At 47.8% G+C, this 19169-nt stretch overlaps 3 protein-coding genes across 5 annotated transcripts; 1 reads left to right on the plus strand and 2 right to left on the minus strand.

Annotated features, from left to right (window-relative positions):
• Positions 1-1421: 1421 nt before the first annotated feature.
• Oscar (osteoclast associated Ig-like receptor) lies at positions 1422-9920 on the minus strand. The gene is made up of 5 exons (XM_074058201.1): positions 9185-9920; positions 8591-8623; positions 3925-4248; positions 3463-3744; positions 1422-3183 (listed from the first exon to the last, which is right to left on the minus strand). The coding sequence occupies exons 1-5, from the start codon at positions 9216-9218 to the stop codon at positions 3032-3034; spliced, it is 825 nt and encodes a 274-aa protein (XP_073914302.1). The 5' UTR covers positions 9219-9920; the 3' UTR covers positions 1422-3031.
• On the plus strand, positions 9891-12150 carry Ndufa3 (NADH:ubiquinone oxidoreductase subunit A3). 2 transcript variants are annotated; one of them, XM_074058200.1, is made up of 4 exons: positions 9891-10020; positions 10225-10299; positions 11561-11638; positions 11941-12150. In XM_074058200.1, exons 1-4 carry the CDS (start codon positions 10011-10013, stop codon positions 12072-12074), a joined length of 297 nt encoding a protein of 98 aa, XP_073914301.1. In that variant the 5' UTR covers positions 9891-10010; the 3' UTR covers positions 12075-12150. The 2 variants fall into 2 exon arrangements, with proteins under 2 accessions (XP_073914301.1, XP_020015733.1); XM_020160144.2 differs by having other exon boundaries at positions 11994-12150.
• Positions 12151-12196: 46 nt separating this feature from the next.
• On the minus strand, positions 12197-19167 carry Tfpt (TCF3 fusion partner). 2 transcript variants are annotated; one of them, XM_074058199.1, is made up of 6 exons: positions 18997-19167; positions 18168-18426; positions 16108-16178; positions 12979-13048; positions 12685-12903; positions 12197-12346 (listed from the first exon to the last, which is right to left on the minus strand). In XM_074058199.1, exons 2-6 carry the CDS (start codon positions 18420-18422, stop codon positions 12227-12229), a joined length of 735 nt encoding a protein of 244 aa, XP_073914300.1. In that variant the 5' UTR covers positions 18423-18426; positions 18997-19167; the 3' UTR covers positions 12197-12226. The 2 variants fall into 2 exon arrangements, with proteins under 2 accessions (XP_073914300.1, XP_020015739.2); XM_020160150.2 differs by lacking the exon at positions 18997-19167 and adding an exon at positions 18749-18942.
• Positions 19168-19169: the final 2 nt, after the last annotated feature.

Here is a 19169-nt window from a genome sequence, read left to right on the forward strand (position 1 = left end):
CTTTGTCTTTGTCTCTCACAACTCACTGTCCAGAATAGACAACAGCAGCTAGCAAGTGTGGTCCTAACCCTGTGCCTGCAGTGTGTTCTGATCTCAGTGCTGATCAAGGAAAATTATATAACAGAGTGGCAGGAGCACACTATGAGTTTTATTTAGATGCTGCTTTGATTGAGTTGGGTGCAAATCATGACATAAACCAAGTGAACAGCAAGAGGGGGACCAGATAGGACTCTCATGGCATTTGTCTTCTCTGTGGCTTGTAATGTTTGCAAAGTATGCAAAGCAGAAGGCTCTGATTGTTTATTTGAGCTATATTTAAAACAAATGGATGTGTAAAACTTGAGTTTGGCCTTCACAGGCATTTGAGCTAACAGGCTCAGCTTGTTGCACCAAAATAAACAGCATAGGGACAAAATACAAAGGTTATCTTTTGCTATTTGTATAATAGTGCCCCAAATGGAGGAGTAGTGGAGATTCTTGGAAGATAACAGAAATTACTACCACATCATCTTTATAAGAAAAGGATACACTGGGTTTAATGAGACATTTGAGAACAGTCATGCTCACAATTTTTATTTCCACATATTCCCTAGAGAAAAAAATATTAATTCAATACTTGAGCCAGGTGCAGTGGTGCACACCTGTGATCCCAGCTATGTGGAAGGTGTTACATAGGAAGATTGAGCAAAAATTTGAGAAGCTACCTGAAAAATAACTAAAAATGCAAAAAAGTATGGGGGGGGGACTGACATTCCCACCTTGAGGCACCACATTTTCTTTTATCCCTACATTCTGTTTCAGCCATGTTGACCATCTTTCAGTCCCTTGTAGTCACCTTGCTTCCTCCCACACAGGGCCTTTGGGTATAATGTTCTTACCTCCAGACCCAGGTGGCTAATGAAACTTCAAAGTTCAGCTCTACCTAATTCTACATTGGAGTACACTAATCTCCTCCAATAAGAGAATACAGGTGTTGAAATGCTACTGTTTTATACTATTTACCCACATTCTAAATTTCCCAATTTTTATACAAGACCTGGTGTATGTTGGTCTCTAAATGAAAGAACTCGTCAACAAAAATGGCTCATCCTTTCTCAAATCATGTGTGTGTTAGGTGTGAGGATCATTAAATTGGTGAAGTGAGTCCTGAGTAGCATTTAAAATAAGAGAGAATACATTAGTGTGCATCCACTTAGAAGCATCTGTGCGTAATATAGTACTATGCATGTATGTGAGCACATATATGTTCTATATATGTACACACAAGTACATATACTATGTGTATATACATACAGTGTACATATACATTATATATGTGCATATACATATGTAAATACATATGTGAGCATATATATGAATGCACATGTATGTATATATACATATATATGAACATACATCTAGTCCCATATATATATAGAGAGAGAGACAGAGAGAGAGAGAGAGAGAAATCCATGTGCAGGATTGTGATGTAAACTTTGTTTCTTAATCTATGTCCCCACTCAAGAGAAAGATGATGGGCTGATGGGCTGGAGGCATAGCTCAAGCAGTAGAGTTCAAGCCTAGGAAGTATGAAGCTCTGAGTTAAAAAAAAAAAAACAGAGGGATCAGAGAGTTAAAGCTGCTGGCCTAATATTTTCCAGTCTTTCTCCATGTATTGGGGACATTTAATTCTCTCTAGAGATGGCACCGTAGATATTTTGAGTTTTCGCTTTCACCAGTGCAAACTCAGAAGGTTCCCTACATTACTCAGAGTAACCCACGGTAGGAGAGCTAGAGCTGTCCAAAAACTGAAAATGTCTTCTCCATCAAGTGGGAAGACAGGAGGAGGGGATGGAAAATGTAATAAAAGTAGAAGAGGGTGTGTACGCCACCAAAATTAGAGCAAAATTCAAGAAAGGAGCACAGGAATGTTGAGTGGGAAGTATTGCTTAAAGACAGAATTTGCATGTATGCGGATGAGAATGACATCAATGTTAGCCATCAAGGTTAGCTAGAGAAAAATAAAAGTTAAATCAATAAATTCAGAAAAAGACTGTAGTTCAGCTAAGACTTGGAGAGGAAAAGAGACAGAAAAACAAGGTGTGCAAACAGTCAGAAGGAGGAATGGCTTTGCGTTAGTTTTACAACTGTGAGGCAGCCAAGAACACAGTGGGACTAACGCCAAGAAAAGACACTATTGCGCATGCTCGACTTGCTGTTGTCGTGGCAGCGGACGCCTACAAAGATAAACTACGCCTCAGGAGAACCGCTGCCTGCAAATGAAGCTGTCATTAGGGTCGAAGCTCTACTTGGTCTGCTTTTGACCTATTTGGGGAAACGTCTGAGGAGGAACTTCGAAGGGGTTTTCTTGACCACCAAAAACGATGTTATAAAGAGAATGGGGAAGAGTTGCTCAAAATTTGAGTTGGAGATGGACTGGAGTCATGGCTTAGTCTGTACAAGTGCTTGCTTAGAAAGCTCTAGGCCATGAGTTCAATCCCCAGTACAAGAAGAAAAAAAAAACCACAGATATAGAGTTGGAGCATGAAAGGAGAAAATTTCATTCATTTCCTGTGTGTCTGGTAGAAATTGCTGGGGTACAGTAGCTACCATTTATTGAGCATTTACTTCTGGACAGTCACTTTTTTTTAACACCTTTTCTATTTTATCCGCTTAATCCTACAATCATCCTATGATGTGGTAGTATAAGTTGTTAGGCTGGCGCTCTGCCACTTGAGCCACTCCACCAGCCTGGTGATGTGGTATTGCCAGTGTGCCCATTTTACAATGAAAGAAACTGACACTTCTAGAAGGTCACTTTCAGAATGTCCCAGTGAGTGAGCGCCAGCATTAGGATTTGAAATCATCTTCTGGTTTGGAAGCATTAACCACTGACAGCACCGTCCACTCCACTGCAAGGTCTTGGAAAAGATCCAGAAGGAAGCCACAGCTCAAACAGGTGAAGTATGGTTGAGCTAGGGTGAGCCTAGCTCACCCCAGGAATCTTAGTTGCTCCACCTTTCTCTAGGAAGTTCCATCACGTCACTGGTGTCTACATCCAGTTTCCGGGGGGCAGGATGTCACCAAGGGTACCATTCCTTCTGCGCCAGTCAAAAGCAACCAGGGCACCCAGTAAGATGAGGACCAGGCTGGCCAGCCCCAAACGGATGAGGTTCCCCTGGGTATAGTCCAGAGGGACAGACTCTAGAGGCAAAGGGGAGATGGAGACTGTCAGGTCCATGGCCACAATTTCTCAGCCCTGCCCTTCAGGTCTCTAAAGGGGTGGGGATGGAAAACATCCAAGTTGAACAGGGTCCGTAGGAGAAGAGAGGCTCTGAGCTCTTGGGTCTGAGAGAGGAGGGCTGGGGCCTGGACCCCTGGGTCTGAGGGAGGAGGGCTGGGTTCTCGACCCCTGGGTGTAAAGGAGCAGGGCTGGGACTGGACTGGGATGGGAAGCTGGTTCTGGGTCTTGGGGCCCCTTACCCTCTAAACTGATGACCAGCGGTTGGCTGCGCTGTGACAGAACGTAGGGGGCGGAGGGCGTGTGGTAGTAGCAGCTGTAGGTACCCGGGGCCAGGTCGCCGGGCAGCAGGAAGTCAGCCCAGGGCTGCTTCGAGTCGCGGTACTGCAGTGGGGCTGCCACGCCCACGCGGTACAGCGCGAAGCTCATGCCGGATACTTGTCCCGCGCAGCGAAGGCTCACGTTGGCCCCGCGCACCACCACCGGCCCCGGCAGCGCTACCAGGGATGGCCGTGGCAGCTGGTCTGCGTGGGATGACAGGGACCTGAGTCTGTCTCTCCCCCTCCCCCTCCGATGTGCCCCTGAATTTCCCAATCTACCTACCCAGCTCTGTCTCTCTCCTATGTCCCCTTGTGTCCCTGTGCCCCTCTTCCCCCCTCCCTTACCCCATCTTTGTGCCCCTTCCCCTTCCCTGACCCCAGGACCCTCATCTGTGACCAGCAGTTCCAGGATGTCGCTGGACTGGGACCAGACATCCAGCCCCCAGTCTGTCTTGCGGTAGCAGCAGTGGTACCTACCCCCCTGGGCCGGTGTCACCTCCTCCAGGAAGAACTCGGCCAGCTCCGTGGACACATCCTGGAGGAACAGGGGGTTGACCTCTGCAGACTTGAAGAGTGCAAACCTCCCGGCGGGTTGAGGTGCGCTGCACCTCAAGGTTACGTTGACCCCGGGGGTTACAATTGCAGCTGGCTGAGCCTCCAGCCGTAGCTTGGAGTAGGAGGCTGGGGAAACAAAAATTATAAAGAGGGCTGCGTGAATCCTGGAACCTCCAGGGAGCCCCAGGAGATAAAGGGGAAGTTGGAGAAGGAGGAAAGTCACCTTGGACAAACTCCTTCCGTTTTCTTTTTTTCTATTATTCATTTATGCATACAATGTTTGGGTCATTTCTGCCCCCCTTCCCCCAGCCCCCTCCCTTACCCACCTACCCCCTCGGCTATCAGGCAGAAACTATTTTGCCCTTATCTCTAAATTTGTTGAAGAGAGAGTATAAACAATAATAGGAAGGAACAAGGGGTTTTGCTAGCTGAGATAAGGATAGCTATACAGGGAGCTGACTTGCATTGCTTTTCTGTGCATGTGTGTTACCTTCTAAATTAATTCCTCTTGAACTAACCTTTTCTCTAGTTCCTGGTTCCCTTCTCCTATTGGCCTCTGTCGCTTTAAAGTATCTGCATTAGTTTCTCTGCATTGGGGGCAACAAATGCTAGCTAATTTTTTGGGTGTCTTACCTATCCTCATACCTCCCTTGTGTGCTCTCACTTTATCATGTGCTCAAAGTCCAATCCCTTGTTGTGTTTGCCCTTGATCTAATGTCCCCATATGAGGGAGAACATACGATTTTTAGTCTTTTGGGCCAAATTACCTCACTCAGAATGATGTTCTCCAGTTCCATCCATTTACTTGTGAATGATAACATTTCATTCTTCTTCATGGCTGCATAAAATTCCATTGTGTATAAATACCACATTTTCTTAATCCATTCATCAGTAGTGGGGCATCTTGGCTGTTTCCATAACTTGGCTATTGTGAATAGTGCTGCAATAAACATGGGTGTGCAGGTGCCTCTGGAGTAACCTGTGTCACAGTCTTTTGGGTATATCCCCAAGAGTGGTATTGCCGGATCATATGGTAGATCAATGTTTAGATTTTTAAGAAGCCTCCAAATTTTCTTCCAGAGTGGTTGTACTAGTTTACATTCCCACCAGCAGTGTAAGAGGGTTCCTTTTTCCCCAAATCCTCTCCAACACCTGTTGTTAGTGGTGTTGCTAATGATGGCTATTCTAACAGGGGTGAGGTGGAATCTCAGCGTGGTTTTAATTTGCATTTTCTTTATTGCTAGAGATGGTGAGCATTTTTTCATGTGTGTTTTGGCCATTTGAATTTCTTCTTTTGAGAAATTTCTGTTTAGTTCACTTGATCATTTCTTTATTGGTTCATTAATTTTGGGAGAATTTAGTTTTTTCAGTTCCCTATATATTCTGGTTATCAGTCCTTTGATGTGTAGCTGGCAAATATTTTCTCCCATTCTGTGGGTGGTCTCTTCAGTTTAGAGACCATTTCTTTTGTTGAGCAGAAGCTTTTTAGTTTTATGAAGTCCCATTTATCTGTGCTATCTCTTAGTTGCTGAGCTGCTGGGGTTCTATTGAGAAAGTCCTTGCCTATACCTATTAGTTCCAAAGTATTTCCTACTCTTTCCTGCACCAACTTTAGAGTTTGTGGTCTGATATTAAGACCCTTGATCCATTTTGAGTTAATATTGATATAGGGTTATAAACATGGATCTAGTTTCAGTTTTTTGCAGACTGCTAACCAGTTTCCCCAGCAGTTTCTCCTTCTGTTTTCAACCTCATTTCTCTGAAAAGGAGGGAAGAGCTTGACTACAATCAAGGATTGTCATAACTAGCTGCAAATCAGTGAGCAGGTCAGACACTTCTGAGCTCTCCTCCACAGTTTATTGTTTCCTCCTTTGTTTTTGTTTTGTGGTACTGGGGCTTGAACTCAGGGCCTACACCTTGAGCCATTTCACCAGCCCTTTTCATGTTAGGTATTTTTGAGATAGGGTCTCGCAAACTATTTGCCCAGGCTGGCTTCAAACCACGATCCTCCTGATCTCTGGCCTCCTGAGTAGCTAGGATTACAGGTGTGAGCCACCAGCACCCAGCCTTCCTTTGTTTTTGAGACAGGGTCTGCTTTGTAGCCCAGGCTAACCTAAAACACTCAATCCTCCTGCCTCAGCCTCCCCAGATCTGAGATTACAGGCATGCACTAGCACACCTGGTTCCTCCACAGTTTTAAAGCAAAGCTTCAAAGGGTTTTGTTCTGGAAATGGTCATTTTAAATAGCTCTCTGGAATGTTTGCAACATATGGCAGTAGTTGCTGCTGAGTATTGTTACTATTGTTTTTTATTGTCCCCCAAAATGCTTGGATTGGAAACTTAATCCCTAATACAACAATGTTGAGAAGTGGAAATTTAAGAGGTGACTAGATGGATCAATGGCACTCTCATCAGAGTGCACTCTCTCTCTCTTTTTTTTGGTGATGGGTTTTTTCGAAATAGGATCTCTTGAATTATTTCCATGAGATGGCTTCTAACTGTGATCGTCCTGATCTCTGCTCTTGAGTAGCTAAGATTACAGGTGTGAGCCACTGGTGTCCTGCTAGAGTGCACTCTTGATATGAAAATGAGTTTGGTCCCCTTCTTCTCCTGCCTACCATGCCCATTGCCATATCATGATGCAACAAGAAGCCTTTGCCACTTTCAACACTTTGATCTTGGACTTCCCAGCTTCTAGAACCAGAGCCAAATGCACTTCTGTCATTTATAAATTGCCCCACTCTGTGGTATTTTGTCAAAGCAGTACTATACAAACTAAGACAGTTATCAACACTTGCTCTCTATTTAGAAAAAAAATCATGTTGGATTTCTACTACTTGAGCCACTCCACCAGCAAAATGAAAAATTCTTAAGGTACAAATTTAATAAATTCGACCTCTTTAAAAATTCTAGGTTATGTATGCCAAGAAGCAAATGAAGCTAGAAGACAAGTGATAGCGTTGGCAGAAACTGAGTATTCATAAATCGTATAAATTAATACTATCAGAAAGAACCCAGAACCAATTCTGTAGTAATAGAAAGAAAGCCTAGTACATGAATAGACAGTTCACAGAAGAAGTCCAATTGACTGAAACACATTAAGAGGGAAAATACTGCTTAACTGTTATAGTAATCATTCAAAAAACAACAAGATTATTTCACCAATTTGGTTATCAAAAATTAAAACAGTAGTTAATATTGAGTTTGGGTGAATGCATAGTGAAGCAGGCTCTTAAGAACACTTGAACGCTCCATTTCAGAGGGAAATATGTCTATCAAAATACATATAGGGGGGCTAAGATGTAGCTCAGTGGTAGAGCATTTGCCTAGTATGGGTTCAATCCCCAGCACCAAAAAAGAAAAGACAAAAAAAATGGATACACACCTAATAATCCTATTGCTGCACTCTAGACAAATGCATATACATATACACAAGAAGAGCTCATGGTAGCATAGACTGTAAGGGGAAAGCATTGAAAACAACATAAATGTATATCAAAAGGGAATGTCCAGGACTGGGAGCATGGTTCAAGTGGTAGAGTGTCTGCCTAGAAAGCCCAAGGCCCTGAGTTCAAACCCCTGTACCACCACCAAAAAAAAGGGATAGCCAAACCAACTATAAACCAGCCGTCCAAATATCTCCAAGACAGATTTTACAATGGAAGATGCAGAATGGGATGAATCATGAAATATCAATTTTGCTCTGGCAAGGAAAAAAGTATATAAATGTATGCATGCATGGAAAATTTTCGTAAGGACTCAGAAGATTATTTAAGGAGATAAGAAAAGGGAAGAGGGGGGCTATTATATGCCCTTTGGTAATGACTGAAGTTTTAAAAGCATGAATACATATTAGGTATGTCATTTAAAAAACTAATCTTAAATAAGTTACTAAATCAACTCAAGTGATTGTTATTTGAAGTTGTAGCATGGTCTCTCCCATCAGAAAACCTAGGAAGTAATCCATCTCAGGGTAATGGAGACTCCTTTTGTGCAAAGCCGGTTCCAGCGGGAAAAGCTAGGCATTGCAAGAGATCCTGTTTCCTGAGCCCAGCACCATACAGACTCTGAACCAATAGTTTTACCCCATGTGGTTGTATTAAGGAACGAAGAGAGGAAAAGAGTGGGGGGGTGGGGGAGGAAGGAATGAGGGACTAAGAGGGAAAGGGAAGGGAGGGAGGGAGGCAGAAAAGAAGAGAAGGGAGGAGAGAAGAGGGAGGGTAGAAATTAAAAGAAAGGGGAGAAGGAGGAAGTGAGGAAGAAAGGGAGGAGGAAAGGGGGAATGGGAGGGGAGGAAGGAAAGAGGAAGTGAGGAAGGAAGGGAGGGAAGGGTAAAAGAAGGGACAGGAGAAAGAAAGGGGGTAAAAAAGGAAGGGAAGAAAGGGAAAGAAGAGAGGGAAGGAAATATGGGGTGAGGTTGAGCTCCTATATAAAATCTGAGTATTTGGAAATTGGTTATCAGCAAGGTAAGAAGAATGGATGGGGTGTAACTCACCAGACGGAGTGAAGTCTGTGTGACACAGAGGCCCTGTAGAAGGTTTAAAAGCTAGTTCTTTTTAAAGCCCTTTGTGGCTACCAGTCCCCAACCTCAATGGAACCAGGGATGTGAATCCTCCGCCCACCTTCCCTCTGGAAAACAAGAATCCTATCCCCACCTCCTCCTCTCCCAACAGCTAGAAACCCAGACTCCATTGTCTCCCTACTTAAGAAGTCTGAACTCAGCCCCATCTTGTCTTTAGACCCAAGAGTTCACACTGCTTATTTCCAGGGGACAATTATCTGCTCCCATTGTTTCTCCTCTTTGGGGTTCCGGAATCTGGAGCCCCAGTTCCCTCCTCCTTCTGGAGAAAGGAATCCCATCCCCAGGGACCCAGGAGTCCTGACCTCTACCATTCCTCTGAATCAGAATCCAGGACTCTACATTCCCTGTCCCTGGTTCAATCCCCTACTGACCTCCTGTCTCAAGATCCAGGGATACCTGTCCCTTTCCCCACCCCTAGTAGTGACCTGAACCCAAGTCTGGACCCCCCCCCGCCCCCCCACCCCTAGTCCCAGCCAGGAACCCAGGCAGAAAGGACAGGAGGCTCACAGGTCAGCAGCTGAAGAAGGAGTGCCAGGGCCATGATGGGCAACTCTGAGCAGAGCTTGAGCAAGGGTTGTCTGTGCCCTCTCTCCTCCCAGGAAATGAGGCAACAACTGAAAGCCAGGCCAGAGCCCTGTATAGGGTAGGGGGAAGTCTGGTGGGGCCCTGGGTGACTGTGTCACAGCCCCACTGCAGGTGGAAAAAGTTGGAAGAGGGTACAGTCATAGTCTATTGTGTTTATGAATTCAACTTCAAAAATTAAACAAAAACCCCACCTATTCTATGAGACCCTTGCTGCACTGTTCCAAGAGCACAGAAAAGTCTCAGACTCCCTAACTGCCCTCACACAGCTCTCAAAGAACCATAGAGCATTGTGAGAGCCTAAAGAAGGTCTCTAACCCATCAATATGACAAGCTGAGGTCTAGCTGCGACCTCAAATAACAGTTCACCTTCTACAGGCCTCAGTTTCTCCATCTATAAAATGGACTCATGTAATAAATTCTAAAATGAGGACAAATTTATTCTGACTTGGGTGAGCTGCTGCAGGAGGACTAGAAGTCGCTCCTTCGGACACAACGACTTTTCTAGGTTGTCTGCTGTGCAAAGTAAGGATTGAACTTGACCTCTGGCCAGCCTTGGACTTCTGTTCTGTACTAGTGCGCATGAGCGGACTCCGACCCGGCTCCGGGACCACAACTCCCAGACTGCTTTTCGCCTTCGCTCGTCACTTCTGTCTCAGAGCGCACGCACGCGCAGCCCAGGTTGCGGAGCCTCGCTGAGACCACAACTTCCGGAGTGCTCCGCGTCCTCGCCGCCGGCGTCGAGACCACGATGGCTGCGAGTAAGTGCCAGCACCTTAAGCGCGCGGAGGTCGGATAGCTCCGGGACCCGTGGGCAGTCCCGGGGGTGGCACGTCATGAAGCACCTAGGCTGCTGGGGTCCATCCCAGAAGGGGACGCAGCAGTCACGAGGGGACTCCTTTAGGGTGGGGGTAGCACGAGAGGGTTAGAGGTCACCGCCGTTGACCCACCGCACACCCCTCCAGGAGTCACCGCCTTCCTCAAGGATGCCTGGGCCAAGGAGCCAGGACTGGTCGTGTCCTTCGCTATCGGGGGCATTGGTACGTATGTGCCCCTGGCGCGAACGTGCGTCACCCACCCCCACACTGCCTTGTTGCGTCCCACGGCCCCACTCCAGCCTTGGCCTTCCGTTCCTCACCCCACTGGCATCCCCTTGCCTACTCCCCTTACAGTAATGACATTACTGCAATCCCTCCACCACCACCCTCCCCACCCCCACACACCTACGCAAGAGGTGCACAGACAGTCCAGAGGTTTGCAACCTTGGCTGCAACCTTGACAACACCCGAGGGCTCAAATAACGCGCCCTCCCCACGCCACCTTCGCCCCCGCTCTTAGATATTCATTTGAGGTGGTTGGGACGAGGGTGAGCCGGGGAACGTGTCTGGTGTTAATCCCACTGTGATGGAGAACCTCTGGCCTGGAACAGGGCTACGCACACTTCAGGCGCCCTGGAGCCCCTGGGGATAGAGGTGTGTGCGTGTGGGGAGTGTCTTTGTTAAGTGAATTTCTGATTCCATATGTCGAGGGTGGGGCCTGGGATTCCGCATTTCTTTCTTTTCCTTCTAACAAGTTGCCAAGTCTTGTCAATGTTGCTGGCCCTCAGGGCGCCACTGGGTAAGGTTCTGAAACACAGCCACTGAGCTCTACTGATGCTACAAGACACAAGCCTAATTTCATACCTAGTGTGCTAGTATGTAGGCTATCAACAACTGTTTTATGTTGAGATGATGTTTGGGGCATACCAGGGAAAATACATTTTATGAAATTCATTTTATTTCTGTCTGTTGACTTTGGTGTGGGTACTAGAAAATGTAAAGTTACACGTGGCTGTTAACTTTGATCAGACAGTACTGGCCTAGAATATTCCTTTCATACACCCTACCCCACTCCCCAGACGGACTGTAACTTGTCTGTGACTGTTCTTGGTAATAGCCCTCTTGCCCTCCAGTTTGCAGCACTCAAGTTGCCTCTGAACTGTCCCCAGGACACACCCTTGCTCCACAAGCACACCTACACACAGTGCTCTCCTGTGAACACCCCCACTTCCTCTGCCCTTGTGGCTTAATATATCTGTGTGTATTGGGCTCCTGTCCTACTTCCACCTACCCACCTTCAGAGTTCTAAACCCTCCTACGCACTTGTGCCATAAAGCTTACAGAGCAAAAGGTCCTTTTGGAAGGGCCGGCTCTTGGCTCTTCCTGCTCCCCTTCAGCCCCCAACCAAGGTTCAGCTTTTGCCCCTTTCCTTACCCCCCAAGACCCACCTTTCCCTGTGCCTCACCCCTGTGTCTCTCCACAGCTTTAATTATGCCTGTTCTCAGCCCCTACACGAAGTACTCTGTCATGATGAACAAAGCCACACCTTACACCTACCCAGGTGAGCAGGAGCCTGTGTGGATGGAGGGGTAAACATGGATGGGTGGGCCTTTCCTGAGCAGGTATTTCATGTTCTTTTAAATTGACATGTTCACATCCCATTCTGTTCTTGTGCTTTGAGTTCCTATTTTCTTTCCAGATTTCTATTCCTCTCTGGATTCCTGTATCTATTGCTTTCCAAGTCTGTTACCCCATCTCTGCTGGAGATCTTTCATTTCCCAACTCTACCTCTCTGCTGATTTTATGACCCATTCACTCTTTCTTTCCTGAATCCCTTTTCCTTCTCTGAACATAAATTGACAGACCAGCCAATCTCAGGGACCAGCTGGTCTCAGTGGCCTACCTCCTGTCCACAGTACCTCTCCGAGACGATGGGAACATGCCTGACATACCCAGCCATCCTCAGGACCCCCAGGGCCCCAGCTTGGAGTGGATGAAGAAACTGTGAGCACTTCTACTGACAGGAAGGAGGTCCCCCTCTCCTGTGGCCCCCAATAAAAATGTGAAAACCAACCCCAGAATCTGAGTGTGTGATCAGAGGTGGAAGCAGTAGACAGTGTGTGGGGAGGGTCAGTTTATTGGAGTGGGGTCAGTCAAAGGGTGGGCTGGCAAGGGTGGGGTAGGGCAACAGTTTGTCGGGCCCTCGAGAAACCCAACTTGAATCCAGGGCCTCATCTGCTTCAAAGCCAAAGTCTTCCTCAACCTTAATCTGGGGAGATAAAGGAACAAGGCAGGAGTGGGCCTGGGGAACCTAGAAGACCCCCCCATTGGCCTCCTAGGTGCTGCTGTTCCAGGCCCGACAACTTCCTGCTCTCAGGCAAACCCAGATTTCTTGCCCCTCACCCTCCTCCCCTTCCTCCTCCTCTACTCTCACCATCTATAGTCATTTCCTTCTCCAAGTCTTTCTCCTAGCCCTAGCCAGACTTTTTTACAGCCCCTTCTTCCCTGCTCTACCTCTGGACTCCCCCAGCCTTGGGTCCTTTACAGCACAGAAACCAAAAGCAGGAACTCTACCACTCTGTGGCCCCAGCCCCAGGCTCTTCCTACCTGCATTGGGGCCAGTTCTGGTGTCAGTGCTGCTCCTGACCGGCACCCGTCCCGTGGTGCTCGCCGCCTCTTCCGCCCACTGGGCCCCTCACCAGGGGCTGGGCTGCTGGGTTCTGGGAGTGCAGGAGTCCTTCTGGGAGGGGACAGCCCCTCCTTGTCTGGAGGCTCATTCTCGGCATTGCCTGGGGTGGGGGCATCTGTGCCCTGGCTGCCCTCATCCTGGTGGGGGAAGGTATCTGAAGGCTGTGTCCTGGGCTCTTGGTTCTCCCAACCGACCCAGAGACCAGCACTCACCTCCAACACAATGGTGAACTGGCTGGCCCGGTAGTCATCCCCATAGGAGTCCAGCACCCTCATGAGGAACCTGTATGGATGGATATACTGCCAGTGGAACAGCTTATCTTTTAGGAGAGACAGATGATAGGGCCCAGCCCTTGCTCTACCTAAAGCCAAAGCTGTCCTAGACCTAGAAGGTTTAGAGCTCTACAGTGTGAGCATAGTAGCCAAGCCCTTGATCAACTAGTGGAACTTTGGGCAAGGTGTATTGTCTGACCTTTAGCCTCCTGCTCTGTCAGTGACAGGTGACAGGGCTGGATGATGTGCTGAGACAGTTCTGTAAAGGATTTAGTGTGCTGTCAGCATTTGGCAAGTATATAATTCTTATTAATGTCCTCATGCTAATGGAACTTCATGGAACTTGGGGTCTTGCAGGGGATGTGTGATAAGTGAATCAACAAAACAGGTCAGAATGTGGGAAGAGAAGTGACCACACCTCACTGGAACTTGATGGTGGCGAAGCTTACTGAGCAACGTGGTAGTGGCAGTAGAACATTTCTGGCAGGAGGAGCAGCAAGTGTTCAGGCCTGAGGTAGGTGGGCCTGGTGTGTTCTAGATAAGAGCAAAGGGCCACTGAGGTGGGGCCTTATTGGCTGCTGTGAGGGTCACTTTTACTTTGAACCAATCAGATGCCATCAAGAGAACAAAGGGGCAGGTTGTCTTACATTTGAAGAAGACTATGTGACTATCCAAATTTCTGATACAGTAGGTCTCTGGGGTGGGGCCTGAGAACTTGAGTTTGTGATGAGACCCTAGGTGGCAGGGGCCACACTGAGAACCTCAACTCTATAGGTAGAGGTCAAAAGCCAGGCATGGTGGTACCTATCTATAATCCTACCTACTCGGGAGGAAGAGGCAGGATAATTGAGAGTTCAAGACCAGCCCAGGCAAAAGGTAGCAAGACCCTAGCTCAGAAACAAAAATGAAAAACAAAGGGGCTGGGGCATAGCCCAAGTGGTAGAGGACTTGTCTAGTGTGTGCTAGGCCCTGGATTCCATCCCAACTACTGAGAGAAAAGGAAATAAATAAAAAAACACAAGGCATAATCACCCCAACCAGTCTCACTGAATTATTAAGGAAAGTTCAGCTATGTGCATTCTTTCTCAACTTTTTGAAGTCTAAACCATAAAGGCCACCCAATCCCTTTTATAAATTCTCCTGATCCTATTGAAAAACAAAATCTTGGCTAGCCAGGCAATGATGAAGGCTGAATTCAGCAGGAGGATCGTGAGTTCAAGGCCAGCCTGGGCTACATAGGAAGACCCTGTCACAAAAAAATAACAAAAAACACTCCAGCATAAAAAAAAATCTTGGCTAAAGGTACAAGTAGGTACCAGACTGTAGTGAGAAGAGATTGACAGGTAAGGGAGGGACAGGGAGACCAGAAAGAAAACAGCAATCCAAGGTGAAAGGCCATGTCCCTAGGCCCAGGGTGTTGTCAGTGGAAATGGAGTGGCTCACACCTCTAATTCTAGCTACTTGGGAGACTGAGATTGGGAGAATCACGGTTCAAGGCTAGCATGGGCAAAATAGTTTAAGAGAACCTATCTCCAAAATAACCAGAGCTAAAAGGACTGGTGGTGTGGCTCAAGTGGTAGAGTGCCTACTTTGCAAGTATGAAGACCTGAGTTCAACCCCAGTCCCACAAAGGAAAAAAAGGACATGGACTTCTGGGTATTCCAGAGTAGAGGTGACAGGAGCTCGAGAGGAATTCCTAGGGACCAGATGTAGAGCTAAGGGAAAGACACAGAGCACCCCAAGCAGTGGGGGAGGTGTGTGTTCACTGACATGGCACAGATTTGGGGTGAAGATCAGAGTTAGTTGACAGTGGACAGTTAAGAAAGGGACTACAGAATCCAAAGGAGAACTGTAGGGAGAATTCAGAAGCAGGCAGCATTCTGGCAGCCTTTATGCCTTTATGACCAGGGATCATCAGCATGATGACCAGTATAGTTCAGTGGAACTTTCTGTGAGGATCAAAATATCCTGGACCTATCCCAGCAGTCTCTGGTCACCTGGGGCTGTACAGAGCACTTGGCACCCGGTAAGGATAACTGAAGAACTGAGTATTTAGAACTGAGTATTTAATTTCAATTAAAGTCACTCCCTGGGGCTATTGAGCATATAAAACATGGTTACTGCAAGTCCAGGAACTGAACTTTTTAATTCACTTCATTTTAATTTAAGGAAAAATCATCCCTGTGGCTAAATGAGCCCTTGTTTTATTTTATTTTAATTTTTAAAAATTTTTTATTCATTTTAATGAATAAAATGTAATAAATTTAAGTTCAATTTAAATAAAAATCAACACCTGTGGCTGGAGACTATCATACTATACACAAGAAGTCCAGAACTGCTGGGCACCGGTGGCTCACTTCTAGAATCCTGGCTACTTGGGAGACTGAGATCAGGAAGATCACAGCTCAAGGCCAGATTGGGGCAATCTCCAAATAACCAGAGCAAAATGGACATATGTGTGGCTCAAGCAGTAGAGCAAGCATGAAGCCCTGAGTTCAAATCTCAGCCCCACCAAAGGCTGAGCCTTGGAGAGGTGACTGCAGGATGAGGGTAACACAAGAAGAAACAGCTGGGAAGCAGGGACACCACCAGGATATTAGGAAAGGACTCCAGGAAGAGGGTGGGTCACTGGGTCAAATGTGCCAAGTCAAGCAGGCCAGAATGGGAACTTCTGGGTGGCCTGGCTTTGGAGCTGTGCATCACACAGGTCTCTGACCTGCCAGGTCAACAGGGCTCACACCTGAGCTTGTCACCCGCGAGTGCCAGCTCGCAGCAGCCTCGTCCCACATGGTGGGAATGCACTTCGGAGGGGGCATACCACTTGCTCAGTCACACAGCAAATAGGTGCTTGTGTTCCTTTCACGTTTCTGTCTTGCTCCTGTCTGGGGGCTAGTTCTTTCTTCCAAGACCAATTCCACTCTTCTGTTTACCTCAGCCCCACACCTCATCTCCAGACTCATCCTGTGACCCATGAGGATCAGGGAAACAGGGGAGATGTGGAGATGGTGAGAGGTGGTGGACGTGTGTGGGGGCAGAGGCTATGCCCAGAGCGGGCACAGAAGGAGTTACCTGCGTTCCTGCTGGAGTCTCCGAGTTATCCTTTGTACCTGATGGAGCCTGTTCAAGACCCGCTCGTTCACCTGAACAGAGGCAGAAAACATGGTCAGCTGGATTCCACTCATTCTCCCTTTAGCTTATTCAGCATGTTTAGTCGAGCACTTCCTATGTACCAGGCCCTGTGGAGACACCCAAGGGCCTGTAGCCCTACTTATCTATCTCTTCCCACAGCCTAGCACCTCCCTGTCCTCCCCTTCATTCTTGCCAAGCATTCTGGCTCCATGTAATGTCTGATTCCAGAGAGACTTTCCACATGCTGTTCCATCTACTTGGACCACTCTTTCTCCTACTCAAGTCTTAGCTCAGGGAGTCTACTCAGTCCTCTTTTTAAATTATGACACCTCCCCAGTTCTCATGCCAGAACCCTGCCCACCTATCCACTCTTCTCCCATTATTTTTCCTGACAACACTCACCCTATACAATTTACTTATTTTGCTTATCATCTGTCTCCCACCAAGGACACAAACTCCCAGAAGACAGCAATCTGCCTGTGTCCCCAGGACTTTAGCAGAGCCTGCATAAGTAGACCCTCCACCAAACCTAGCTGAATGACTTCAGAACTAATGAATGCTTAATGGATACTGAATGGTCTGACATGCCAAAGATGATGGCAGGAGTGGCCACTTTAGAGAGGGCCAACAGAAGCCCTATAGGCCAAGACCTGAATGATGAATAGGAGACAAGTGACAAGCTAGGAACAAAGCATCTGAGATTCAAGGAACCTGCACAGTTTTCTGAGGACCACAGCCTAGACAAAGGAAGGGAGACATGACACAAAGTCTAGTCCAGTGGTTGAAGCATGTGCTCCTCTTGGTTAGAAAGACCTGGACTCAAAATCCCAAAACCCAGCTCTGTGCTTACCATCCATGTGAGCCTGGCAAGTTACCTAACTTCTTCAGCCTGGAAGCATGGCTCAAGCAATAGAGCACCTGCCTAGCAAACGTAAAGCCATTACTAGCAAACCAAACCCCGCTACTGCCAAAAAAAAGGTGAGCAGAGGCTCAAATTGAGTCCACTGGGCCTTTGGCATCCACATATTAAAAAGCATTTGGAACACTTCCTCAGTCTCTCTCCTTCTAGAACACCCAACACCAGTGTTACGGGTTGAGTTGTGTGCCCTCCTCCCAAAAAATGTGCTGGAGTCCTATGTATCTAAGGATGTGACAGTATTTGAAGATGGTGTGCACAGGAGTAACCAAATTAAAATGCGGTCATTAGCGTGGACCCTAATCAAAATGACTGCTGTCGTTATGAAAAGAAGAAACTAAGACACAGACACACAAGGAGAAGTAGTGAGAAGGTGAAGACAACAGTGATGCTTCTACATGCTAAAAAACAAAGACTGCCGCCACCACCACCACCCAAAACTAGGAGGGAGACCTGGACTCAAGCCCCAGCCTGAGGACTCCAGCCCTGCTGACAGACCTCTCCTGTGAAACTACCAGACATCTGTTGTTGAACAGCCCAGGCAAATATAACTCATCTTTGGAGAGCCTCTAAAACACCAGGACCTGACCCTGTACCCCCTCTCTTTACAGCCCTTCAATGGCACCCCTTACTCCCAAGAAAGAAAAATATTCCAAACTTCTTGCAGTGGTGTTGCTGGCCTATGAAGATCTAGGCTCCATCTTCCTTCTCAACAAGGAGGCAGACGCAGTGACTCCCCAGGGAGTTAGTATGGGGCAGAGACCTTGGGGATGGAGCGAGGATCCAAGGGCAAGTCAAGGCAGAGTGGACTGGCCTGAGGGCACCTAGGTCAGAAGCAGGGGATCTGCAGAGTTCGGCCATGATCTGTAAGGTGTATAAGAGGCACCTGGGAATCATCGGAGCACTGAGCTAATGTTGAGAGAAGCTCCTTGAGAAGATTGTTCTCCAAGTGCCCGGCACAATGCCAGACACAACGGTTGCCAACTGAAGGATTCATTCAGCTAGCCAAGGAGAGGAGAGGGTATGTGGACAGAGATGGGAAGGGAGCCAGAGGACTCCAAAACGAGAATCCACACTCACCTACCTGCTCGATCTCCCGGCAGCGCCGACCCAGTGCCTGGTACTTCCTTCGATTGAGTTCCCGCTGGCGACGCCGCCGGCCCCGGGCTGCCTCTTCCTCTTCATCCCGTTCCCGCAGTCCTGAGCCGCCCAGACCACCAGACACAAACTCCACTTCTGTCTCTAGTTCGCTCTCCAAGATGTGACCACCAAACAGGGGAGGCAGCGCCAACTCTGAGCCTGGTGGCGCTGAGAACTCCTCAAAGCCCACAGCTGCCATGGTCCTGGAGGATATAGGGGTTTCAGGGACCCTGGATCCAGCTCTCCAGCCCCTTCTACCTCCTCCCTATGACCCAGGAGTCACTCAGACCCAGGAGTCCAGACACTCAACTTCCTTGTTTGTCAGATTTGGGAGTCCGCACAGACCCCTTGTCCTCCTCCTCCCCCAGGTGCTCCAGTCAGACTTGGGTGCTACAAAAGTGTGTAGGGAAAGCAGCTGCACGAACTACAATCCCCATCAGCCCTCAGAGTACAAGGGTGGCTAGGTGCGCATTATGCAGCCACGTTTTCGGATACGCGGTTTTTCACAAAAGCTCGGCCACTCACCCTTCTCTCTGCTCCAGTTCCATCTCTCCTGCTCTGGACGCCCCAAACCTCAGAACTTGAGTCCCAGGCAGCTAGGTAGGGCCGTGCGCAAAACTACCTGTCCCATCAGGCTTCGCGTTTCAGGAAGCCCGTTGCCTCTGGAAGTTGTAGTTTCTTGTATCCGGCTTCGTCCTTCCCCGCCCCCTCTCACTCCCCCACCCCCACCCCCGGTCCACGCTTAAAGCCCCTGCTTTGTAGTTTAACACCACCTCCAGTTGTCCGCGTTGCCACGGTCTTTATTCTTGTCTCAACACCCGTCTTCAAGGCCGAAGCGATTCTCCCGGCAGCAGCCTCTGTCCGCCGAAGGTGAGCTCACTAAACCCCACTTCTCTCTCCTGTTAACCACATCTCCACCCCGGGGAAATTGCTAATAAAGTTGTTG

This window comes from Castor canadensis, chromosome 16, assembly GCF_047511655.1.
Source record: "Castor canadensis chromosome 16, mCasCan1.hap1v2, whole genome shotgun sequence".
NCBI classification, from domain to species: Eukaryota; Metazoa; Chordata; class Mammalia; order Rodentia; family Castoridae; genus Castor; species Castor canadensis.